Raw genomic sequence first — 27,641 nt, 5'->3', positions numbered from 1 at the left:
AATTTCATACTTAAGACAAATCTTGATGATAGCTCATTTTGCAAAATGAGGGAGGCGATGGCCTAGTGGTATTCTTGCTATTAATCCAGAAACTCAGCTAATGTTCTGGAGACCCTGGATTCAAATCCCACCACAGCAGATGGTGGAATTTGAATTCAATTAAAAAAATTGGAATTAAGAATCAACTGATGACCAGGAAATCGTTGTTGATTTTTGGAAAAACCCATCTGGTTCAATCATGTCCTTTAAGGAAGGAAATCTGCTGTTCTCATCTGGTCTGGCCTACATGTGTCTCCAGAGCCACAACAATGTGGTTGACTCTCAATTACCCTTAAGCAACTAGAAATAGGCAATAAATGCTGGCCAGCCAGCGACACCCATCTATGGATGAATGAATTAAAAAAAAGATTCTGATACAATCTTACTTGTCTTCAGGACCACTCAGAAATGGATACATTTTGATGGTTCTGGTCCAAATATCTTCTTGTAGAAATTCTTATGAATGTTCATCCTATTTTTCAGGTTTTGGAGTCCCGATTACATTCAGCTATCTAAGTAACTACCTGACTGGCACAATGATGTTGGAGATGAGTTGTGTTGATGTGTGCCCCAATTCCAGAGGTACAGCTGAATATTTTAATGGTATTTTCCGTGTGGTTAATCTGACTGCTCCCATCTCCAATGTGACACCGACAGGAGGAGCCAGCCTTGACAATGACGCTGAATTTCTGCAGTACATATGGAGGGAGTATCTCTATCCCAAGCAGTACGAGTGGGTCTTTATCATCGGGTACATTATTGTCTTTGTGGTGGCTCTGGTTGGAAATATTTTAGGTAGGTAAAAGGCTTTTAAAGAAAATAAATCCACATGTCGTTGAAAAGCTGATGAATTTCATTGCTGGTAGATACCAAGGTTGTTTAGGACACCAGCACTTCCCAATCTCCCTCCACTTCAGGAATACTCTGGCCAGAATTTTCCAGCTGTTCATGACTTGCCTCCAATGCAAACAGGATGAGGATTCTGGCACTCAGCCAAATCTCCATTCACTGCAGCGGGACGAGAAATCCCATTGGAATGAACTGCCAGACAATACTGCCCCCTTTCTTTCTGATTTTTCTAGCAAAGTGGAATGCCTCACACTTATTCATTTTATATTCCTTCTGCCAAGTTCTTGCCCATGCGATTAGCCTGCCCAAGCCCCTTTGAAACTTCCTCACAATTTACCTTCCCATCTGGTTTTGTGTCATCAGCAGGTTTGGACATATTACAATTGGTCCCTGCATCCAAATCAATTAAGTTCAAGTTCATTTCTTAGTGTCAGAAGTAGGCTTACATTAACACTGTAATGAAGTTACTGTGAAAATCCCCTAGTCACCACAATCCGGCGCCTTTTCAGACACGCTGAGGGAGAATTTGGCATGGCCAATGCACCTAACCAGCACGCCTTTCAGACTTTGGGAGGAAACTGGAGCGCCCGGAGGAAATACATGCAGACACAGGGAGAACATGCAAACTCCGCACAGACAGTGAATCGAACCTGAGACCCAGGCACTGTGAGGCAGCAGTGCTAACCATTGTGCCAGCTTGTGTGGACCCAGAGCTGATCCCAGGAATGACCTGGTCTGCCTGCAATAGAACAATGGAGACTGAAATATCTTGGAGTGGTTGGTGGACTGGGAGACAGTGGGATCAGTGGAACATTGGGACGGGTTGCGTCGAGAAGGTTTCCCAACACATTTCCACTACAGGGACATTTTTCCAGTAGTAGGACTCGATGCAGAATGGTTGCCAGCTCCAAGCAGGTAGCCAACCATGTTGTACAGACTCATGGATAGAGTCTTAGGGGTTTACAGCATGGAAAAAGGCCCTTTGACCCAACTTGTTCATGCTGCCCTTTTTTTTCCCACTAAGCTAGTCCCAATCCCCCACGTTTGACCCACATCCCTCTATACCCATCTTACCCGTGTAACTGTCTAAACGCTTTTTGAAAGACAAAATTTTACCTGCCTCTACTACTACATCTGGCAGCTTGTTTCAGACACTCACCACCCTTTGGGTGAAAAAACAGCCCCTCTGGACCGCTTTGTATTTCTTCCTTCTCACCTTAAACCTATGCTGGATAGGTTTAGACTTCCCTACCTTTGGGAAAAGATGTTGACTATCTAGCTGATCTATGCCCCTCATTATTTTATAGACCACTGTAAGATAGGCCTTAGCCTCCTATGCTCCAGGGGAAAAAGTCCCAGTCTATCCAACCTCTCCTTATAACTCAAACCATCAAGTCCCAGTAGCATCCTGGTAAATCTTTTCTGTATTCTTTCCAGTTTAATAATATCCTTTCTATAATGGTATAAAATATCCTATTGCGAGTGACTGGCATTTTGCCAATGACACTGCATGAGGAGGTGGTCACCCTGCAGTTGCCCAGGGAAAGTATCAGAACCGTGGGCTCTATGGCCTAAAAAGGGGACCACAGGCGGGAAAGCTGCCCCCCAGCCCCAGACCCCAGTGATACTCCCAGAATGGTTTCCATTTGATCCACTACCCCTCAAATTTTTATTATTTTTCTGGAACTTATCAGTCAGAGGCTCGAGGTCCCATGCCTGCCCCAACATCACCCACCTCCCCCAGTGCCATCAGAGCTGCCAGCTCTCTGATTGGCCCAGCAACCTCAGTAGCACGACTGCCCTCATTAGCTGTTGTGCCCACAAGCAGCCAATAAGGAGGCCCATCTGTGGTCAGATGACTGAGACTGCGCCATTGTCGATAGTTGCAGATCTGTATCCTGTTGGAATTCAGAAGAACGAAAGACGATCTTATTGAAGCCTCAAAGATGCTGAGGGAATTTAACAGGATGGACATCTGGGGGATGTCTCTTTATTGTGGGGAATATAGAACAAGGCGACACAATTTGAGAATAAAAGATCCCCCTTTTAAGACGAAATAAAGAGAATTCCTTCCTCTTGGGGGGATGTTAGTCTGATCAATTCTCTTCCCCAGACAGCAGTGGAGACTGGGGGTCATTGAAGATATTCTGTGCTGAGTTAGACAGATCTTTAATAAACTAGGGAGACAAGGGTTTGAGGGAGAGGTTGGGGGCAGACAGGAAAATGGAATTGAAATCACAATCAGATTAGCAACGGTCTTGCTGAATGGTGGAACAGAATGGACGGGCTGAGTGGCTTATACTCCTATTCCTAAATCTTACATTCCTATGGGCCCAGGACCTGTTTTCCAGTCTGACGTTGGGACTCTGTGGTCTACAGTAAAAAGGCCTTTGTTTCTTTGCCTGAAATTATCCAGATTGACAAATAAGTCCAAAGTACATCAACAAGAACAAGCACAGAACAACCAGAGCTTTTAGAACTGTCTAAGCATCTTGTATCAAAGATTTTGTTGAAGTTAGTCAAAAATGCAGACTCTTCCTTTAGCAGTAACTCATTGTGACTCACCCGTGTCCGACATGATGCAAAGTTTATTGACTCACTACTGAACTGGTTTAACAGGTTAAACCAGTCACTATTTATTTATTTAAGTGAAGCATGTTAATAAACGATAGAATTTTCTTATACAATGTACCGGGTTAGTGTCCCCCACCCCCACCCCCGCATCAATTTTCATTCCAAGTTTGTGAAATTTCTGTTCATCAATTTCAATTCCAAGTATGGGCAGCACGGTGGCACTGTGGTTAACACTGCTGCATCACAGCACCAGGGACCCTGGTTCAATTCCCGGCTTGGGTCACAGTCTGTGGGGAGTTTGCACATTCTCCCCATGTCTGTGTGGGTTCCCTCCGGGTGCCCCCTTTTCCTCCCATAATCTGAAAGACCTGCTGGTTAGCTGCATTGACCCGAACAGTCGCCAGAGTGTGGCAACTAGGAGAATTTCACAGTAGCTTCACTGCAGCGTTAATGTACGCCTTACTTGTGACTAATAAATTTACTTTAAGTTTGTGCAATTTCTGTAATCCATTCTGTCCTCTGCTTGCAGTCAGCTAACTGATTGCTGTAAGGTTAGACTGCCCTCAGCTGACGAAACTGGGTTGTGAACATTCTGAATTATTATTGAATCCATTTCTCACTAAAATGTGCCTGCAGTGGATGATGGAATGGGAGCACAGAATGACTGTTGGACATAATTCGGCAAATTCAAAACTCAGCTTGACTTGCTGTTCTTCATTTGTAAGGTGGAATGGTGCGGTAAAGATAATAATATGATTCTTTGGCAGTGAATTTCCTGTGCATCCTCTTTTGTTTCTTACCATTTGGACTTGTTTCTGCATCAGCCACATTAATGATGCAGGGTTAGTGTGAATGGTGCTGTTCTTCACCTGATTCACTGCAGAATTGAAATAACAATTATATTTATCAGAAGAGATGTTTACTCCTGCTCATTATAGTCCATCTCTTCTGACCATCAGGAAGGAAATGTCTCGAGTCTTAATCTTTGCAAAATTTTGACACGTCTGGATCTTTTCACTTTAAGGATCTAAATTCTAGTCCAGAGGATTACTTTTCTGAGAGGTTTTGGTTGCTATTATTCACTGTGCACTATTATTCATTTAGGACTTTATTTTAATATAAAATTCTTGTTATAACCATTGGAGAAGAATGAGGAATCTATGTGACTCATGGAGTGGAATTTAATGCCCTCCCCTGGTGGCAACTGGTATTAATAAGCAGGAGGATGGCAAGTAGGGGCCCCCTCTCCCATCCTGTCACTGCCTCGATTAAGTCCATGGTAGAAAGACACCTGGACAACTTTCTGCCCTGGTGCCAACTGAAGCCTTTAATTGGGCAATTAATACCCCCAGCTGCTTCTGTTACTAAGTGGTGGTTTACGACTTACCAAAGGAGAGAGCAACAAGCTAACCCTTGTAAGGTTGCTTGCAAGTTCCCAAAAGGGTTCTGCTCCTCAGCTCTTGTCGGCTAGGAGTGACTCCCTGCCTTTTCATTGATGCCCATCACCCTGCCAGCCCCATAACTCTCAAACCCCTTCCACCATCTCTCACCTGATCCTGGGATCCACCAACTATCCCACACCCTGAGTGGGTGCATTATCGGCAGCAGCCACCATCTCCCCTGTGGTGCTGCAGTTCAATAGAGCTGCTGGCATCTGATTGGCCAACTGCTCTCTGGAGGCAACCACCCACCCCTCCACCCCACTGCACCCCAGCATCTTTGATCCCAGGGAAGATTGGCCACTGTCCAGTTAAGTGCCTGAGTGGCACTGTTGCACGCAGTCTTCTTCCATGTCTGTCTCAGTGAGAGGCTTTATTGAACCTTTTTGGCAGCCTTCAATGAGCTTACCTCATGGCAGAGTCACGTGACTACAGCAAGCCAGACGGACATGTCGCTCAGTTACATTTCAAAACTCAAACATCCCCCTCTTCATACCAAACAAAAGGCATTTAATTCAGCCTGCTATCCCTAAAAGCTGCAATGCTGGGGATCTCACCATCTCTGATTCTCCCACCTGATTAAATGCCCTCTGCCACCAAACTCACTGTGGGGATGGGGGGTATTAAAATCCTCCAATGGCCCAGTGCCAAAAACTGTAGGAAAGGCACAATCAGAAACTCAAAATTCTCAAAAACGCTAAATGGGCCAATTGGCATCTGAGAGAGAACTGATTAATATTTTGGGGTGGGATTTTTCATTTTAATTCAGTCTGACCTTTACCGTGTTCTAGTGTGCCTCGCAGTGTGGAGGAACCATCACATGCACACCGTGACGAACTACTTCATCCTGAACCTGTCAGTGGCGGACGTGCTGGTCACTGCTATCTGTCTACCTGTCAGTCTGGTGGTGGACATCACCGAGACCTGGTTTTTCGGTCAAGCCCTTTGCAAAGTGATACCCTATTTACAGGTACGGCTCATCTTGTCACTTTGAACTGCCATTTAACACTTAACCTCACTGCCTTTGAAATTACAAGTGGGGACATTTTAACAGAGGCATTAACTCATTTAAAATAGATGGAACACTACCTTCATGAGAACAGCATGGAAAATAATTTCACATGAAATTATGCCTGAATCCCACAGCTCAATTTAAGACTTCCTACCTTCATTTCATAGAATCTCTACAGTGCAGGAGGAGGCCATTTGGCCCATTGAATCTACACCGACTCTCCAATAGAGCATCTCAGCTCCACCCCACTCCCATAACCCTGTATATATACCCTGCCAATCTACACATCTTGGAACACCAAGGGTCAATTGAGCATAGTTAATCCTTCTAACCCACACATCTTGGGAAGCTAAGGGGCAATTTAGTATGGCCAACCCACCTAACACGCACATCTTTGGACTATGGGAGGAAACCAGAACACCCGGAGGAAACCCACGCAGACATGGGGAGAAAGTGCAAACTCCACACAGACAGTGACTCAAGCCAGGAATTGAACCCAGGTTCCTGGCGCTGTGGGGTAGCAGTGCTAACCACTGTGCTGCCATGTCACCCATTGTGCCACTGTGCTGCCCATTTAACACTGTTCAATTATCATCAGACCATTTAAAAATAAATTCTATCCACCACAGCTTTTCTGGATCCTTTCTATTTTCTTTGTCTCCTAATGGATGTTCCAGGCCAAAGACTCTTTACAGCTGTTTCCTGTCTGACAGAGAGTAGGGTCATTGTGAAGAAAACCATTCCAGCCAGTTGTCTGTCCCTCTCAACCATTCACCCACCAAGATCAATCCCAGCATCCTCAATGACAACTCTTGCAATGAGAGCTTGTTTTCATTAAATCATAGAATCCTTACTTGTTCAGAAGAGGCCATTCAGCCCAACAAGTCTGCACCAGCTCTCTGACAGAGTATCTTACCCAATTTACCTCTCCCCCACTTTATCCTTGTAACCTCACACATTTACCATGGCTGATCCATCTAACCTACACATCTTGGGACACCAAGGCGTAATTTAGCACGGCTAATCCAGCTAACCTGCACATCTTTGGACTGTGGGAAGAAACCCACACAGACATGAGGAGAAATGTCAGTTTTGTCAGTCAAAATGGAGCCTTGAACTTTTACCTTTTGATGGGGAGTCAAAGCCCCACTACAGTGTTGCACGTGAGAAGGACTGCAAACCAAAACCAGCCAATCACATCATTTAATATCCTGCAGAATTTATTTTTGAAACATTGTCCATACAACGGCTCTTTGAGGTCAACTAAAAACATCGAAAGTAGGAGCAGGAGTAGGCCATTCGAGCCTGCATCGATATTCAACATGATCATGGCTGACCCTCAATCTCAACCCCATACCCAGCGCTCTCCCAATACCTCTTAACACCTATAGTGTCCAGAAATCTATTTCTTTCTTTCTTAAGTACACTCAGTGATTTGGCCTCCACAGCCTTCTGTGGTAGAGAATTCCATAGGTTCACATCCTCTGAGTGAAGAAGTTTCTCCTCATCTCAGTCCTAAATGGCCTATCCCTATCCCAAGACTCTGAGTCCTTGTTCTAGACCCCCAACTAGAGGAAACAACATCCCTGCATCCAGACTGTCCAACCCTGTCAGAATTTTATATGTTCAATTAGATCCTCTCTCATTCTTTTAAATTCCAGTGAATACAGGTCCAATTGGCCTAAACTTTCTTCATACAACAATCCTGCCATCCCAGGAATCAGTCTGGCGAACCTTCACTGCACTCCCTCTATGTCAAGTACAACCCTTCTTATATTAGGAGACCAAAGTTGCACATAATACTCCAGTTGTGGTCTCACTAAGGCCTGGACAGCTGCAGTAAGACATTTTTTCTCCTGTATTCAAGACCCCTTGCAATGAAACCCAAGTGAATGGAATCGGCTGCCGTCAGTGGTGGTGGAGGCGAACTCGCTGGGGTCTTTTAAAAGACTCCTGGATGAGTATATGGGGTTTAATGAGATTGAGGGTTATAGATAGGTCTGTAGGTTGGTAGGTGATGATGTGATCGGCGCAACTTGTGGGCCGAAGGGCCTGTTTGTGCTGTAGTGTTCTATGTTCTATGTACCATTTGCCTTCCTAACTGCATGCTGTGTCTGCATGGTTGCTTTCAAAGACTGGTGTATCCAGGTCTCTTTGAAAGTGAACATTTTCCAATCTATCATCATTTAAATAACTCTGCCATTCTGTTTCTTATTCCAAAATGGATAACTTACATTTATCCATGTTACACTGCATCTGCCACACATTTGTCGACTCACTTAGCTTGTCTCACCACCTTGAAGCCTCTTAGCATCCTCCTCACCATTCATGTACCCACCAAGTTTTGTGTCATCAGCAAACTTGGAAATATTACATTTGATTCCCTCACTGGGGCCCAAGCACTGATTCCTGTGAGATCACCTCTTGCCACTTCAAAAAAAAACCATTTATTTCTTCTCTCAGTTTCCTGCTTGCTAACTAATTCTTAATCATGCCAATATGTTACCTGAATCCACAGCACTTTAATTTTGTGCACTAACCTCTTATGTGGACTTTATCAGAAGCTTTCTGAATATCCAAATACACCACACTGACTAGTTTTCCCTTTTCTATTAGTTACATTCTCAAAAAAACTCTAGTAGGTTTGGTAAACATGATTCCCTTTCATAAATCCATGTTGACTTTGTCTAATCCTGTTGATATTTTCTAAGTGTTCTGTTATCACATCCTTATAATACCCTAGAATTTTCCCTATTGCTGATTTTAGGTGAACCAGTGTATAATTCCCTGTTTTGTCCCTCCTTCCTTTTTAAATAGTGGGGTTACATTGCTACCCTCTAATCTGTCGCGGAATCTACAGAATTTTGGAAGATGACAACCAGATCATAGAACCCCTACGGTGCAGAAGAGGGCCATTTGGCCCATCGAGTTTGCACTGACCACAATCCCACCCAGGCCCTATCCCCCTAACCCCACATGTTTACCCTATTAATCACCCTGATAATAACAGTCAATTTAGCATGGCCAATCCAACTAACCAGCATGTCTTTCGGACTGTGGGAGGAAACCGGAGCACCAGGAGGAAACACACACAAACACGGGGAGAACATGCAGACTCCACACAAAGGGTGGCTCAAACCGGGAATTGAACCCGGGTCTCTAGAGCTATGAGGCAGCAGTGCTAACCAGTGTCCCACCGTGCTGCCTAATATAGCCACTATATCCATGGCCACCTCCTTTAGTATCAGGCCCTGGGGATCTATCAGTTTTCAGTCCCGTTAATTCCTCCAGAATCATTTGTTTAGTAATACTAATTTCCTTCAATTCCTCCTTCTCACATCTCTGGGAAGTTATTTGTGTCTTCCTTAGTGAAGACAGAACTAAATTAATTCTTTAATACTCTGCCATTTCCTTGTTCTCTATTGTAAATTCTCCTGTTTTGGACTATGAGGGACCTACATTTGCCTTCACTGATCTTTTCCCTTTGATATACTTATAGATGTTTTTATCTGCTCAGGCCACCTGAACTGAACTACTCAGATAAGTTTAAGATTCAAATTTCAGTTCAATATTCATCCCTTCATCTGATTGTAACATTCCTACTATAAACTGAGGGAAATGACTTTTCACCAATTACCTTGTTATTGTTGGAACGGGATACATGTTACCTGAGATTTTCATCCTCCACCCATCAGGGCAAATACAAGAATACCAAATTTCAAACAATCACAACAATTTATTCTACTGGAGAAAAGGTTGATTGGCAAGTTGGATCTGATTGGCCGAGATGTTGCCATGGAGAAAGCAATGGGGAACCGTAAGCTCCCAAATAATTAAAAAAGATGCCAGGCTTGAACATGTTCCTTTTGTTTGCAGATTAGGTCCTTGGAACGAATGTATGTCACTTTTAGCAAGTGGAAATGAGCCACACGAGACTATTGGTAGCTGTGATTCCATAATTGGGCAGCACTTGTTGAACAATCCTGAGTGCACTCATTATTACACTAACAATTTAAGATAATCAGTTGCGCTTGTAACATGGCGTATTTCCAATTGCTAAAAAATTGGTGTTCATGCATTCATCATAGAATCATCACAGAATCCCTACATAGCAGAAGAGGCCATTCAGCCAATCAAGTCTGCACTGACTCTCTGGAACAGCACCACTCCTAGGCCCAATTGCCTTCCCTAATTCCATCAGCCCGCATATTTCTTGTGGACAATCCACCTAATCTACACATCTTGGGACACTAAGGGGCAATTTAACACAGCAAATCCACCTAACCTGCAGATCCTTAGACTGTGGGAGGAAACCAGGGACCTGTTCCCGTTTTGTACTTTTCTTTGTTCTTTGATCACCCAGAGGAAACCCACACAGACACAGGGAGAATGTGCAAACTCCACTTAGACAGTCACCCAAAGCTGGAATCTGGATTTGAACCTGGATCCCTGGGATTGTGAGGCAGCAGTGCTAACCACAGCATCACCGTGCCACCCCCTCCATTAATCCTGATGAAAAGCTTTGGCAACATGTTTCTCTGTCCAGCTATATCCAAGTTCTGTTTCACTAAGCAAATTTCTGAACCAACTTGCTGTTAGTTAACAGGTGGAGCATGATGTGTCCTGAGAATCTAACCATCGCCTCTCCACTGAGCCCAGGGTGAAAAGAGTCAAGACAGGACTAATCTCGCCAATATTGGTTTGAAATTATCAAAGATTTGATTTAAAAGTGCTTTAACCATTGGCTGTGGGGGGATCTCCCAGCACTGGTTGCTATCCAGTAGCACTCACTCCTTCAATGGCAACTGCAATATAAACTTGTCAATTTCACAAAGATGGGAAAACTTTGTAGAAAAAAAACTTCACATTGACATGCATCTGAAATGAATTTACATCAATTTTACAAAATAAGGATGCTACTTTTCAAAAAAAACATCGATTTGAAATAAAAGTCCTTTACAGAAAAGCTCACAGAATAAGATTAGCATAAATTACTGCTACCAAAGCAGATAGAAGTGGTTTCAGATTCACAACATAACAATTGTGTTTTGGTTTGATTCTGACAATGACCTTTCCTTTGCAGACAGTGTCAGTGTCTGTGTCAGTTCTGACTCTCAGCTTCATAGCTCTTGAGCGCTGGTATGCAATTTGCCGTCCTTTGATGTTTAAAAGCACAACAAAGCGGGCAAGGAACAGCATCATCGCTATCTGGATCGTATCCCTGCTGATAATGATTCCGCAGGCGATTGTAATGGAATACAGCAGCATAATCCCAGAACTAGCCAACAAAACCCTGCTGTTCTCGGTCTGCGAAGAGCAGTGGGGAGGTGAGTACAGAATACATTATTGAGCCGTACTGTATAATAGCTGAACTAAACTGTCGAAGCATATGGGTTAGTTAACCACTATCTCTTGTTCTTTCTTTTCCCACACCCAGTGGGGCGCAAGACTAAATGGTTTCACTGGAAAGATGGAGGCAGAGGGGAGACCTGATAGAAGGTGAACAAAATTATGTGAGGCGTAGACAGGGTGGATAGTCAGAGGGTGGAAGTGAGAATTACAAGGTGCCACAGATTCATGGCGAGAGGGGAAAAGTTTAAGGGAGATGTGGGGGAAGTTTTCACACAGCGAGTGGTGGGTGCCTGGAAGTGTTGGAAGCAGGCACATTGGCAACATTTAACAGGCATCTGGGTGGTTACATAAATAGGGAGAGAATAGAGAGATATGAACCGAGTAAGGGCAGAAGGTTTTTTTTTGTTTGGTTATGGCATCATGATCGACACGGGCTTGAGGGGCCTTTTCCTGTACTGTATGTTCTTTGTTCTTTATTCTAACTTCCATCTGTTCCCATAGCTAGTTTTTCCTCTCAAAAGGCCATTAGCCTATCATCAGAGGATTATATCAAGAAGGTTAACCAGAAGTCTCTCCTTCTCTTACTGCCTGCCATTGGTGTGTTAGCAGCCTTTTACAAGTTGATACTCAACAGGTTCCAACCTTGAGTATTCAGATGACCATCCCCCTGCCATTTGAGATGGGATAGATACCACAGCAGCAGGCAAAAACCTATCCCATCTGACTATTCTCCATCTCTTCCAGAGACATTGAGGGATCATCAAGCCTTAGAAAACAAGTTCACATTAGCTCAGCATCTGTTATAAAGCATTTGGTTGGGCAGACTCAAACTCAGAAATCAAGGGGTGTGGTGTATTTGTAAATATACAAAGGGAATAAATCTTAGAAATAAACTTTCTCACCTATAATTGTTTTATGTGAAGGAAAGATCAAGTTTACATTTATTATGGTGAGAGTTTGGGACGCTGTCAAATTAATTGGTTACCATTGACACTGAATCCCTGCAGTGCAGAAGGAGGCCATTCGGCCTGTCGGACTTGTACCAACTCTTCAAAGGAGCGCCTTACCCAGGCCCTATCACCACAACCCCACATATTTACCCCACTAACCTGCACATCTTGGGAGACTAAGGGGCAATTTAGCATAGCCAATCCACCTAAGCCGCACACATTTGGACTGTGGGAGGAAACCCACGCAGGCACAGGGAGAACATGCAGACTCCAGACAGACAGTGACCCAAGCCAGGAATCGCATCCGTCTCCCTGGCACTGTGAGGCAGCAGTACTAACCATTGTGCCACCTTGCCAACCATTGTGTTAAACAATTAAACATGGCTAAATTAACTAGGTAGCAGATTCATTAATTTTTTAGTGAAAATTTGATGTACCAACTGATGGAGAGATACAGGAAGAGAGGAGGAGATCTTTCATCAATCTAGCAACCTGGGAGTAAAATAAACAAGAATGTGCGTTCTTTTTTGTTCTGGGTGAAGTTTAATTTGATGCTCATTGACGATAGGAATGTCAGTAATTTGAATTTAAACACTTTCTCATTTTTGCTGCATTAATATCACAAATATTCTGCTCAGGTTTGTTAATAGCAGTTGAATATTAAATGTTCCTGCACTCTGCCTGACAGCACAACTTAACATCAACATCACAACAGCGTCCCCTGCAGCAGCAGTGTGGATTTTTCAATTTCCTGCATCTCCTGGATTGGGATTGCTGCGTCAATTTTACTCACATTAAACAGAGAGCTCCTCCAGCATAATGAGACACTGAATTCAGCACTGCTGCTGTTCAAAGGGATGATGTTGCTGTTTTGAGCAGTGCTGCAGCAAGCCACTCCAGGAACACTGCCGCAGCAGCCATGTGGAACTCCGCAATGTGTTTACACAATACATTTTTAAACATTTGTTCTTGCGATGCTGGCTAGGCCAGCATTTAAATTTAAAGTTTATTTCTTAGTGTCACAACGAGGCTTATATTCATACTATGATTAAGTTACTGTGAAAATCCCCTAGTTTTTAAAGTTTTATTTATTAGTCACAAGAACATAAGAACATAAGAACATAAGAAATAGGAGCAGGAGTAGGCCATCTGGCCCTTCGAGCCTGCCCCGCCATTCAATAAGATCATGGCTGATCTGTCGTGGCTCAGTTCCACTTTCCCGCCCTCTCCCCATAACCCTTAATCCCCTCTCTTATCAAAAACCCATCAACCCGCTTCTTAAAAATATTTAGTGAGGCAGCCTCCACCACTTCAACAGGCAGAGAATTCCAGAGATTCACCACCCTTTGAGTGAAGAAGTTCCTCCTCAACTCCGTTCTGAACTGCCCCCCCTTTATCTTGAGGCTGTGCCCCCTAGTCCTACTGTCTTTTTTGAGCGGGAAGAGTCTTTCCACCTCTATCCTATCCATCCCATTCATCATCTTATACGTCTCAATGAGATCTCCCCTCATTCTTCTAAACTCTAACGAGTACAAGCCTAGTTTATTCAGCCTCTCCTCATAGCTCAACCCCCTCAACTCCGGTATCAGCCTAGTAAACCTCCTCTGCACTCCCTCCAAGGCCAAAATATCCTTGCGCAGGTGCGGCGCCCAAAACTGCACACAGTACTCCAGCTGCGGCCTCACCAATGCCCTATACAGCTGCAGCAAGACCTCCCTACTTTTATATTCAATCCCCCTCGCTATGAAGGCCAGCATCCCATTCGCCTTCCTGACCACCTGCTGCACCTGCAGGCTGGGTTTTTGCGACTCATGCACAAGGACCCCGAGGTCCCTCTGCACCGTCGCCTGCTGCAGTTTTTCGCCACGTAAGTAATAGTCCTTCCTACCATTCTTCCTACCAAAGTGGACCACCTCACACTTGCCAACATTAAATTCCATTTGCCATTTCCTGGCCCATTCGCCCAGCCTATCTAGATCCTTCTGCAGACTCTCCACACCCTCCGCACAATTTGCCTTTCCCCCAATCTTGGTGTCATCAGCAAATTTCGACACCCTACACTCGGTTCCCTCCTCCAGATCATCTATATAAATGGTAAATAGCTGAGGCCCCAGCACCGACCCCTGGGGCACCCCACTAGTCACCAACCGCCAATCCGAATAGCACCCATTGACCCCCACTCTCTGCCTCCTATTTGACAACCAATCCTCTATCCACGCTAACACCCTACCCCCAACTCCATGTCCTCTGACCTTCTGCAGTAACCTCTTGTGAGGTACCTTATCAAACGCCTTCTGAAAATCCAGAAAGACCACATCCACCGGCTCTCCTCTATCCACCGCCCTAGACACAAGTAGGCTTATATTATCACTGCAATAAACTTACTGTGAAAATCCCCTAATCGCCACACTCCAGCGCCTGTTTGGGTACATGAGGGGAGAATTTAGCATGGTCAATGCACCCAACCAGCACGTCTTTCAGACTGTGGAAGGAAACAAGAGCACCCGGAGGTAACCCACGCAGACACAGGGAGAATGTGCAGACTCTGCACAGACAGTGACCTAAGCAAGGAATCAAACCCAGGTCCCTGCACCGCCATGCCACCTGATTGCTTGTTATTGCCCATCCCTAATTGCCTTTGAGCTGAGTGTCTTGCTAGGCCATTTAAGAGGACATTGCTGTGAGCCTGTAGTCACATGTAGACCAGACCAGATAAAGATGGTGGACTTCTGTCCCCAAAGGACATGAATGAACCAGATGGATTTTTACAAAAATCGACAATGGTCATCATTGTATTTACAATTCCAGATTTTTACTGAAACCAAATCACCATCTGCCATGGTGGGATATGAACTCAGGTCCCCCAGAGCATTACCCTGGGGCTCTGGAGTGCTAGTCCAGTGACAATACCACTACGCCATCACTTCCCAATGTTAAAGGACAAGCATTTTCACATTTTTGTGAATAAAATGGTAGCAGAAAATATCATCACCAGTCACCTCATTGGGCCCTATCTGCTGCAGGGAAGGGCATTGAAAGATACCTTATCATATTTTCCTACATCTTTCACGACTTGCAATGATACATTTAAATTGGCAGTGTTATTCTGATAAAATGGGAGCTGATTGAGTCAGTTGACTACATGGCTAGCCTGTGGTTCATAATAACTCCAACTGCGTGGGTTTGATTCATGTTCCAGCTGAGTGTTCTGGATTGGCTCACTGTCTGCTCAGCCTTTATTCTGAATCATTTTTTCTTGGCAGTTTTTTTGGCAGTGATGGTTCACCACTGCCTTCTGCTAACAGATGGGGGGGGTGAGGAGACAGAAGCAAGGTCAACCTCAGCTGGAACGTGAATCAAACCCATGCAGTTGGAGTTATTATGAAACCACAGGCTAGCCATTTAGTCAACTGACTCAGTCAGCTCCTATTTTACCAGGATAACACTGCCAATTTAAATGTATCATTGCAAGTTGGAATTTCTCGTCCACCTTTTCCTGGTGGCTGTGATATCATTTTAATAGCTTGCCTTGTGCACAAATGTTCCATTCAGATAGCTTCACACAGATCAGTGAATTAACTTGTCATGTCCCTAAGACATAAAAGGGACCAGGAACTGTTTAAATTAAACCTTACCTTTTTTTTTAAGAAGTGGAACTTGCTCAACCAAAAAGATGGCTGTTACAGTTCTCATGATTCACAAGTTGGCAACATTTCTGGAAATTTCCAACATAAGTTCAACCCACATCCTCGTGGAATCTTACAACTCCCATCACAAGGATACATTACAATCAATGAAACCAGGGACTAGCAATCTGTCTTCAAATCCTCATCCTTTAATAAAAGATTGAAATTCATTATACCTACAGATAAGCTATAAACCATTTATCTCCTTAGGTGAACTTTGGATTTTGGCTAGAGGCATAGAAACTACTTGTTAGCCTGCAACTGGCTCATTAATGGACAACATCACTGATCTAAGCTTCTGGTCTTTGGAAAGTTTTAATATTGCATTTCTAGACTCAGAACCGGGGGCAGCATGACAGCACAGTGGTTAGCACTGCTGCCTCACAGTGCCAGGGACGCGGGTTCAATTTCAGCCTTGGGTCACTGTCTGTGTGGAGTTTGCACATTCTCCCTGTATCTGTGTGGGTTTCCTCCAGGTGCTCTGGTTTCATCTCACACTCCAAAGATATGCGGTTTAGGTTGATTGGCCATGATAAATTGCCCCTTAGAGTCAGGGGGACTAGCAGGGTAAAAATGTGGGGTTTTGGGATAGGGCCTGAGTGGGATTGCAGTTGGCGCAGACTTGACGGGCCAAATGGCCTCCTTCTGCACTGTAGGGATTCTAGTTCAGTCTGCTTTTTAACCTCCAGCATGCATTCATCACAGCAGGACTCCGGGCTGACCAACAGCCTGCATCAGTGTAAACCCCCTCAGAGTCATTTTCTCTGGAAGATTTCTGTTTTCTTCTGCCAAGCAGACCAAGTATTTCTATACCAAACTCAGCTTTGTCACCATCAGCTTTAAGCCAATTCTGCAAATTCTGTTTCAGCTCGCTGAACTGTAACTCCTCCATGAAGAAACCCTCACCGAACTCTGACTTCCAATCACATGAATTGATGTCTATAACTGTGGTGCTTTTACTTCTAAGTTATTCAGCGTTGTAAAATCTCCTTTTTTCGACCTTGTTATTGTGTGCTTATTTGTGGGTGCAAAGTTACGGCCAATCCCTGGGTTTAAATGTGCGAATAAACTAAACTTCTGGGTTAATCGTCAGGAGAGTTTGCTGCAGGTCACTTTAAAAACTAACCTCACAAACAGACAGCGTAGGGAACTAGGCCGCAGCCTGTTTCAAAAATTAAAACAACTCTGCTGCAGTCAGATGGGGAGACAAAGAAAGGAATTCAGGTTTGCCTTTCTTCTCTGTTCGTAAAAGAAATTAATAACAGCAAAAGATTTTGACAAGTGAAAACTGCTTTTGTCTTTTAGGGAACATAAGAACATAAGAACATAAGAAATAGGAGCAGGAGTAGGCCATCTAGCCCTTTGAGCCTGCCCCGCCATTCAATAAGATCATGGCTGATCTGACGTGGCTCAGTTCCACTTTCCCGCCCTCTCCCCATAACCCTTAATCCCCTCTCTTATCAAAAACCCATCAACCCGCGTCTTAAAAATATTTAGTGAGGCAGCCTCCACCACTTCAACGGGCAGAGAATTCCAGAGATTCACCACCCTTTGAGTGAAGAAGTTCCTCCTCAACTCCGTTCTAAACCGCCCCCCTTTTATCTTGAGGCTGTGCCCCCTAGTCCTACTGTCTTTTTTGAGCGGGAAGAGTCTCTCCACCTCTATCCTATCCATCCCATTCATCATCTTATACGTCTCAATGAGATCTCCCCTCATTCTTCTAAACTCTAACGAGTACAAGCCTAGTTTATTCAGCCTCTCCTCATAGCTCAACCCCCTCAACTCCGGTATCAGCCTAGTAAACCTCCTCTGCACTCCCTCCAAGGCCAAAATATCTTTGCGCAGGTGCGGCGCCCAAAACTGCACACAGTACTCCAGCTGCGGCCTCACCAATGCCCTATACAGCTGCAGCAAGACCTCCCTACTTTTATATTCAATCCCCCTCGCTATGAAGGCCAGCATCCCATTCGCCTTCCTGACCACCTGCTGCACCTGCAAGCTGGGTTTTTGCGACTCATGCACAAGGACCCCGAGGTCCCTCTGCACCGTCGCCTGCTGCAGTTTTTCGCCACGTAAGTAATAGTCCTTCCTACCATTATTCCTACCAAAGTGGACCACCTCACACTTGCCAACATTAAATTCCATTTGCCATTTCCTGGCCCATTCGCCCAGCCTATCTAGGTCCTTCTGCATAAAAGGATGAAAGCAAGGATGAAAGGAATAAAAGGATGAAAGCAAATGAATAACGTTTGTCAGCCATAAGTATCAACCAACGAGTAGGCAAGTTTAAATCTTGTTTCTGAGCATCTAGAGATTAAAATGAACACCCTTCATCAAGCAGACTTACCCACCCAGAGGAGAACATTTATTCAATGAGGAAGGGTATATTGTTACAGGGATTTTACATCTTATGAGAGAGTTGGTGGTGGAGTGGTAATATCGCTTGCCTGGCAATCCAGAGGCCCAGGCTAATATTCTGGGGACACAGGTTCAAATCCCACCACCACAGCTGGTGGAATTGAAATCCAATTAAATATCTGGAATTAAAAAGCTAGTCTCAGTAATGGCAACCATGAAACCATCATCAGTTGTTGTTAAAAACCCATCTGGTTCACTTAAGGGGGGGAAATCTGCCAATATTACCTAGTCTGGCCTACATGTGACTGCAGACCCATAATAACATGGTTGACTCTCAATTAGCTTCTAAATTGGCCCAATCCTCGGTTCAAGGGTAATTAGGGATGGGCAACAAATGTTGGCCCAGTTAGTGATAGCCACATCCCATAAAAGAATATGAAGAATAAAAGCAGGCTCCGAACTCAGGACATCCCAAGGTTGGAAAAAGCAGTAAAGATAATATAAACCCTGTAGCTGGGAGAAGAAAATGGAGATTGACAGGAGCAAAACATTCCATCGTCCCGTCAACAATGACAATAAAATCTGCCTTCTTCTTTTCAGATAACATCTACCCCAAGGTCTATCACGTGTGCTTTTGTATAGTAACCTACGTGGCTCCATTATGTTTGATATTTCTGGCATATTTTCAAATATTTAGAGAGCTTTGGTGTAAAAAGGTAAGTGCAGGAGCAGCGTTTGGAAAACCAACATTTTAACATCTAGGAACTGGTTATTTCCTAAGAAAAGCCAATGAAAAATTGTGCCCTCTGAAAACATTATGCAATGTGTATTTCACTAAAACTACTCAGAAGGAAAACTTCTTATTTGTATAAAACATGCCAAGTGTTCAAGATTGAATTTGAAGTTGATTGGATGGAGTGCATGTATGTCAAAACTCTGATTGTTCTTTCCAAAAGTGGCATTTCTTCAAGGGGATGAATCAGTTTATCATCCAAAATATTTGGAAAAACATTAACTTGTATTTACATGTTGTCTTTTACCAACACGGATCAGCACGGTAGCATGGTGGCACAGCATTGCTACCTCATAGTGCCAGGGACCCGGGATCAATTCCGGCCTTGGGTCACTGTCTGTGTGGATGGAGTCTGTAAGTTCTCCCTGTGTCTGCGTGGGTTTCCTCCGGGTGCTCCAGTTTCCTCCCACAGTCCAAAGATGCGCAGGTTAGGTGCATTGGCCATGCTTAATTAATCCCTAAATGTCCTATGATGTGTAGCTTAAATGCACTAGCCATGGTAAATCCGTAGGATTACGGGGATAGATTAGAGGGATAGCCTGAATCTTTTGGAGGGTCATGCTGACATTATGGGCCAAGTAGTCTACATCTGCACATCAGGGATTCTAAAGTCCGAATAAAAAAAAAATTCCCAAATATTTCACAGAAGTATTATCAATATAAATAGATGGCAAGAGGTCAAAAGAAATATTAAGAAGAGTAACTAAAAAAAACTGCCCATTTTCCCCCCATAATATTGCCCACCTCCAGTTCTAATGGTCAAACTTTGACCCTCGCCAACCCTAACAGTCTCTCAAAGCTCCCATTCCTGGGCCTCCAGACACATGTAAAGGGAAGGAACAGTTTGCAAAGTGAACCGGGACTGATGAGGCCTGGATATCTGAAGTTATGAGCACCAGTAGTGGAAAGAAGAGTGGGGGGGGTGTCATAGGATGTGGTTCTGGTGAGGAACCAGGAAGTGAAGTTTCAGATGAGTTTGGATAGAAGAGTGGCCGAGAGAGCATTGGAATGGTTGGAGATTCAGAGTGAGCAATGCCACGGGAGAGTTGCATGGCACATAAAGGAGTAACAAATAAATCATTAATAATTTGCTTCAAAATCAGAAACCTACATGGAAATGGTGGTAAAGACAAAAGTGGGTTGCAATTATATATTTTTATTTTTATTTTATTTATTAGTGTCACAACTAGGCTTACATTAATACTGCAATGAAGTTACTGTGCCACAGACCGCTGCCTGTTCAGATACAGTGAGGGAAAATTTAGCATGGCCAACACACTTAACCAACATGTCTTTAGGATTGTGGGAGAAAACTGGAGCACCCAAATGAAGCCCACGCAGACACGGGGAGAATGTGCAGACTCCACACAGACAGTGATCCAAGCTGGGAATCAAACCTGGGTTCCTGGCACTGTGAGGCAGCAGTGCTAACCACTGTGCCACTGTGCTGCCCCACAGCTCCAGAGAAAAAGCCTGAGTGTCTAAAATTTGAATACTTTCAAACATTAATGCAGGATAAGGGGAGGTAGTGGTATCGTCACTGGACTAGTAATCCAGAGACCCAGCGTCATGCACTGGGGATCTGAGTTCAAATCCCGCCATGGCAGATGGTGAAATTTGAATCCAATAAAAACCTGGAATTAAAATTCGAATGGTGACCATGAAACCATTGTAATTGCCATAGAAACCCATCTGGTTCACTAAGGGAAGGAAATCTGCTGACCTTATGGCCTACATGTGACTCTTAAATGCCCTCTGAAATAGAGGGCAGTTAGGGACAGGCAACAAATAATGCTTGGTCCAGCCAGAGCAATACCTACATCCTATAGAATGAATTAAGAAAATGTTCAGTTTGTCCTTTGAGCCTGCACCACATTCCCCCAACCCCCCCAGCCCCCTCCCCGATTAATAAATACCTGCCTAACTCTGCCTTGAATATAGGAAAATCATTTGGTAAAGCAGAGGAACATCTTCCTATAAAAACTATACTATAAATGTTTGATAAAATATACATGTACCTGTCATGTTTCATAATGCGTTTGCCTTCAATGACTTCATAAAATATTCACATGCATAGATTATTTTCAAGAATCCAATTTTAATTTTTAACAAATCACAAAAGGAAACATGTTAGAAATTATTCCAATCAAGGATTTTGCTTCTCCAGTTTCCTGTTCTAACAGCAAGTAACTCACTTTTATTTTTAAACCCGCTTTTCACTCTGATATTGTTCTTTTTTTCTGGAGTTTTCTTCTTGTAGCCACCCACAAAGTGCTGACCTGTGCAGTGCTGACTTGTGCAGTGCTGTGGTTCCACCCACTCAGGTATTCCTCTGGCACCTGTGTAAATACGTGGCACCTCGACAGTGAGTAGTAATGGGCTGGTGGACATCACAAAGGCCATCACAGTTAAGCCAAATTCTGGCAATCCTACTCTCCGCTATCACTTGGTATGTCGACATTCCCACCCATTTGGCACAGCGGAGTTCTGATTTGGGAGCCACATGAGGTTGCCAACCACCCAGGAGTAACCCGAGTCTCCAGAAATGGAAGATTTATCTTCTGTGGAGTTAGCACATTCTCCCCGTGTTTGTGTGGGTTTCCTCCAGGTGCTCTGGGTTCCTCCCACAATCCAAAGATGTGCAGGTTAGGTGCATTCGCCATGCTAAATTCTCCCTCACTGTACCTGAACTGCTGGAGTGTGGCGACTAGGGGATTTTCACAGTAACTTCATTGCAGTGTTAATGTAGACCTAAATAAACTTAAACTTTACTTTAAATTTTCTTGTCCTGTGAGCAGCCCAGGATGAAAATCCATTGAAAATCGTTGTGCTTTTTGTTTCATTTTCTTTGACCACTTTTGTTTCATGGTGGCACAGTGGTTAGCACAGCTGCCACATAACCCTCAGTTTGATTCCTGGCTTGGGTCATTGCCTGAGTGGAGTCTGCACATTCTCCCCATATCTGCATGGGTTTCCTCTGGATGCTCCAGTTTCCTCCCACAGTCCAAAAGATGTGCTGACTAGGTGCTACATTCTCCCTCAGTGTACCCAAACAGGTGCCAAACTGTGGAGATGCAGAGATTTTCACAGTAACTCTGTTGCAGTGTTAATGCAAGCCTACAAGATGTGCAGGTTAGGTGCACTGGCCATGCTCAATTGACCCTTAGTGTCAGGGGGGCTAGCTGGGGTAAATGCATGGGATTGTGGGGACAAGGTCTGTGTGGGATTGTGGTCGGTGCAGACTCGATGGGCCGAATGGCCTCCTTCTGCAGTGTAGAATTCTATGATTCTACTTGTGACACTAATAAATAATAAATAAATAATAGTTATCAGAATATTGGAGATAAGAAAAAAATGGCCATTTGATTGGGGGGGTTCCTGTGATGAAATCTTTGGAAATGCATCCAAGCTGATTTGGTAGCTTATTTGACACGTGTATCTGGATTCCACACCTTGTACTCACTGAGTTATGAGAAACCCTCAGAAAATTCTCCTGTTTCTTTCCTCAGATTCCTGGAACATCGTCAATCACACTTGCGCGTAAATGGAAGCCACACTCTGCACATTGTTCCACTCATTCACAAGAAGGCACAGCCCAAAGGACACTGACAGCAGAGGTGAAACAGATGAGGGCCCGGAGAAAGACAGCTCGCATGCTGTTGGTGCTACTGCTAGTGTTTGCATTGTGCTACCTTCCCATTAGTACATTAAACATCCTAAAGAGGTGAGTTAATGTAAGGAGCTCTCACACCTTTGCAAATATCATGTGCTTTGTGGTAGTCATAGAACCATAGAATCTCTACAGTGCAGAAGGAGGCTATTCAGCCCCATCGAGTCTGCACCAACAGCAATCCCACCCAGGACCTATCCCCATGTATTTACCTTGGCTAGCCCCCCTGACACTAAGGTGCAATTTAGCATGGTCAATCCACCTAACCTGCACATCTTTGGAATGTGGGAGGAAACCGGAGCACCCGGAGAAAACCCATGCTGACAATGTGCAAACTTCACACAGATAGTCGCCCAGAGGCAGAATTGAGCCCAGGACCCTGGTGCTGTGAGGCAGCAGTGCTAACCACTGAGCCACCATGCCACCCTTGTTATTTGATCATGTCCAGGCGCTAAGTGATTTCAGCATCTTCTGTGAGATCCCCCATGTGGCAAAAGAGTTTGATGCAAATCAACATGAACATTCCAAGAATGGGCAGCATGAAGAAGCCTCATGTTGTGATCAAATTGGAATAAACAACAAGATGGACAGTTTAATAATATAAAACAATGTTGCTTTTCTGAATTGTAAGTTTGCTTTCTCTTCAGGGTCTTTGGGATGTTTAAAAACTCTGATGAAAGAGATGCCATCTATGCCTGGTTCACCTTCTCTCACTGGCTTGTGTATGCAAACAGTGCTGCCAACCCCATCATCTACAACTTCTTCAGTGGTAAGGCTTTGGGACTTTGAGGGCAGTAGAGAATATTACTGTCCCAGGAGAGCAAAGTTATTCTTCAAGTGAGCTGCCTATAATTATTGGTACTAACACTAACAAAGAGATCATAATCTTACCAAGGAGAAAGACTTAAAAAGATAATTTACAGTTCTGCGTGATATCAAACTTGTTCAAGGCACTGCCCGTGGGTCGGATGTGACACCCAAAGCCCCTCTATATGGCCCTAAATCTCCTCTATGAAGCCCTGAACCCCCTCTATGTGTGCCCAAAGCCCCTCTAGGTATGATTTGGTTGACCCATTAGGAAACTTTTATTAAAATAAGCTTTATTCAAGAACAGTTATGACAAAAATAACTTGCATATATGACAAAGCATAATGGTTAATAGAGAGACTTCAGAGAGACACTGAGCTATTTCTGTTCTTTTCAGATCCAAACATCAACTGAGCTAGTTTTCTCTGTGTAATCTGAGTCCTGCCCAATCATATGACCCTATCTGTCAATTAACCTAATCAAGCCCCAAGGAAAACTCTAAAATTACAACCCTGCATTGGTCCAGATTAAAACAAACACTTTAGAAATTAAAATCAATTATGTTGCTGCAGGAACAACAGATCCAGACAAAACAACACTAGCTAATAGAACTGACTGGTAAACAGATCCTGCACCAGGAATATGACCCAAATACTGTTCTTAAAGGCAGGTATTGTCACAGGGCTCCTACATCCGCTTAAACCAAAACACTTTAATGTTTTGTGATACTGCTGTTTTGTGTTGATGCTGCTCATCCCAAAACAATCTCCCACAATATATAAATCAAAGATTTACACAGGTAGCAGAGGAATGCCAAAGATTTTACAACTGACTGAAGTCAAACGGACTTGGTGTGAAAATCTAGTAACCCTAATGCCCTTCATCGCATCACTAGCACTGTTGGTAAATGCTTGTTTTGCTCATGTACCTCCAAATGTTACCAATAGAGACATGGAAAGAAATAATGAAGTTAATAGCAAGTAAAAATGTCCAAGCCCTAAAGTATACTCCAGGAGAGTGTTGACTAAATGAACTGTTCTCTTTTCTCAGGGAAGTTTCGGAAGGAGTTCAAGGCAGCATTTTCACGCTGTTTACCTGGAGCTCAGTTGCAAAACAAGTTCAAATGCCAAACACACACAAGGAGCCAAAAATCTATCACTCTAAAGACTGGCAAGTTCGACACTGTATCCAGAGTTTCTGAGCCTCTTGTTCTGACTGGCATTGCCACTGTGCTTTCATAGATCATCTCATAGAACCAAGAGCATCCAAACATATAGGCTGGGATTCTCCAGCCGCTCATGCCCCACCACTGCTGCCAGAGAGAATTGGGCGCTCAGCCTAATCTCCATTCACTGCAGTGGGACCGGGGAATCTCAGCTGCAGGCAAAGTTGGAGAATCCAGCCCATTGTGTATCTGAATAGAAGCTCATAGGAGAATTTGGAACTTACCCGTCCCGATCACTAGTTTAGCATCAACTGAAAGGTTGGCTTTTCCGCCCCAGAATAAGCAAAATGGAAATCATTTTTTTTGCAGCACTGAAAGATTTGAACACCAGTTAAAATACCTATGCTGCAATTATTCCAACTGAGCAACTGGGTATTAATCATTCTGATTCACACTCTTCAGTGACTACAGCTCCGTCTTCAACCACATTATCCCAAGAAAACTCATCTGCAAACTCCATGGCCTAGGGCTTGGCTCCTCCCTCCGCAACTGGATCCTAGATATCCTAACCTACAAACCGCAATTAGTAAGGATAGGCAACGACACCTCCTCCATGATTTTCCTCAATACCAGTGCCCCACAAGGCTCTGTCCTCAGTCCCTTACTGTATGTATACACTTATGACTGTGTGGCCAAATTCCCCTCCAATTACATTTTCAAGTTTGCTGATGACACCACTGTTGTGGGTCGGATCTCAAACAATGATGAGACGGAGTATAGGAAAGAGACAGAGAGCCTGGTGAAATGGTGCGACGACAATAATTTCTCCCACAATATCAGTAAAACGAAAGAGATAGTCATCGACTTCAGGAAGTATAGTGGAGGACGTGCCTCTATCTGAATCAACAGTGATGAAGTGGAAATGGTTGAGAGGTTCAAGTTTCTACTATCCAGAACACCAACAACCTATCCTGGTCCCTCCAACCTGCCGCAATACTTAAAGAAGCCCGCCAACACCTCAACTTTGTCAGGAGGGTAAGGGAATTCAGCATGTCCACTAAGACTCTTAACAATTTTTACAGATGCACCATAGAAAACACCCTTTCTGGATGTATCATAGCTTGGTATGACTCCTGTTCCATTCAAGACCGCAAAAACATAGTTGTGAACATAGCCCAGTCCATCACGCAAAGCAGCCTCTCATCCAGTGACTCTGCCTACACTTCCTGCTGCCTCAGGAAAGCAGCCAGCCTAATCAAGGACCCCATGTACCCTGGACATTCTCTCTTCCACCTTCTTCTGTCGGGAAATGATACAAAAGTCTGAGATCATGTACCAACCAATTCATGAGCAGTTTTTTCCCTGTTGCCATCAGACTTTCGAATGGCCCTTTCACATATTAAGCTGATGTTTCTCTACAGCTTAGTTTTGATTGTAAGACTACATTCTGCACCCTCTTTTTCTCCCCTGTGTACTCTATGAATGGTATGGTTTTGTCTGTATAGCACACAAGAAACAAAATTTTTTACTGTATCCCAATGCATGTGACAATAATAAATCAAGTCAAACTTGAAGATTTTCATCATTTTTTCATCTGTAGAAGTGATTTCCAAGTTGCAATTCCAATTGTGAACATTTTAATATATAAATGCTCATTTGATACACAATATATTCTAAGAAAAGGCCATTCAGCCCATGGAGTCTCCACCGAGTCTCAGACCAGGCCCTCTCCCCCACCCTATCCCTGTAACTCCACGCATTTACCATCCACCTAACCTGCACATTTTGGGACATTAAGGAGCAATTTAGCATGGCCAATCCACCTAATTTGCACATTTTTGGACTGTGAGATGAAACCAGGGCACTTGGAGGAAACCCACACAGACACCGGGAGAATATGAAAATTCCACACAGTCACCCAATTGAATTGAATGCCTGGAACTGTGAAGCAGCAATGCCAATCACTGTGCCACCATGCTGCACTCCCACCACCACCACTCCTGGACAGAGATAAAAAGAAAATAATTAGAAATGACCCTAATAAGTAAATCTGATAAAGTTCTTTGAGAAAGCAAGAGACAAAATGGAGAGGAATTGTGAATTTTTCAGAAAGACTTTGACAGGGTTATTGAAGTTCACAATGTATGAAGTTTAGGAGGAAGCAATTGGATTGAAATTTTAATAAAAAGAAGCAAGCAGATAATAGGGATTAATCAACAATTTCTCTGAGATTGTGATGACGTTCTGCTCAGTGACGGCTTATGTTTATCTAAAGCTTAAATGCTGCCCCTCAGCATCATCATGCAAAAACACAATACCAGCTTCCACACCTACAGGAGTCCAGCTCTACCTCACCACCAAGTTTTTCAGTTCCTTCACTACTATAATTTGTCACCCTACTCATCTGACATCCAGTATTGGATGAGCAAAAACTTACTTCACTTTTGGGCACCTGAAGCCATTTCTTTCAGCCTTTGCCATTTGCTAGCCACCAATTCCATCCCTCTTTCTGGCCAATGAGGCTGCTCCAACCTCGTCACACATTTGGCATTTGACCCCCGAGTTCAGCTTTTGACCCCATGTTCTCTCCATCACTAACACCACCTACTTTCTTCATCCCTCTCTGTTCTGGTTTGCTTCCATCAGCCACTCCATCATTGCTGTAGGATCATGTCCCTGGATCTCCCCAACAGTAATGTGAGAGCACCCAGTCATCCTATTATAGAAAGGATACTATTAAACTAGAAAGAGCGCAGAAAAGATTTACAAAGATGCTACCGAGACTTGAAGGTCTGCATTATGAGGCTGGATAGTCTGGAACATTTTTCCCCCTGAAATGTAGGAGGCTTAGCAGTGATCTTATAGAGGTCAATAAAATAATGAAGAGCATAATTAAGATATATAGTCAACATCTTTTCCCAAAGGTAAGGGACTCTAAAACTAGAGG

The 27,641-nt window shown here is 43.8% G+C and overlaps 1 protein-coding gene across 1 annotated transcript in view; it reads left to right on the top strand.

The window, feature by feature from the left end:
• The window catches only part of LOC145357720 (orexin/Hypocretin receptor type 1-like), a 30,307-nt gene extending 5,537 nt beyond the window's left edge, over positions 1-24,770 (top strand). Inside the window, exons 2-8 of the mRNA XM_080211144.1 lie at positions 523-834; positions 5,693-5,871; positions 10,997-11,240; positions 18,860-18,975; positions 22,562-22,776; positions 23,370-23,491; positions 24,580-24,770. Of these exons, the coding sequence (XP_080067270.1) occupies positions 523-834; positions 5,693-5,871; positions 10,997-11,240; positions 18,860-18,975; positions 22,562-22,776; positions 23,370-23,491; positions 24,580-24,770 (1,379 nt within the window). The remainder of the gene's footprint in view (positions 1-522; positions 835-5,692; positions 5,872-10,996; positions 11,241-18,859; positions 18,976-22,561; positions 22,777-23,369; positions 23,492-24,579) is intronic.
• The last annotated feature ends 2,871 nt before the right edge of the window (positions 24,771-27,641 follow it).

Source organism: Carcharhinus amblyrhynchos, chromosome 24 (genome assembly GCF_965287045.1).
Source record: "Carcharhinus amblyrhynchos chromosome 24, sCarAmb.v2.hapA, whole genome shotgun sequence".
Classification (NCBI taxonomy): domain Eukaryota; kingdom Metazoa; phylum Chordata; class Chondrichthyes; order Carcharhiniformes; family Carcharhinidae; genus Carcharhinus; species Carcharhinus amblyrhynchos.
This window is presented reverse-complemented; position numbering and strand designations above follow the sequence as displayed.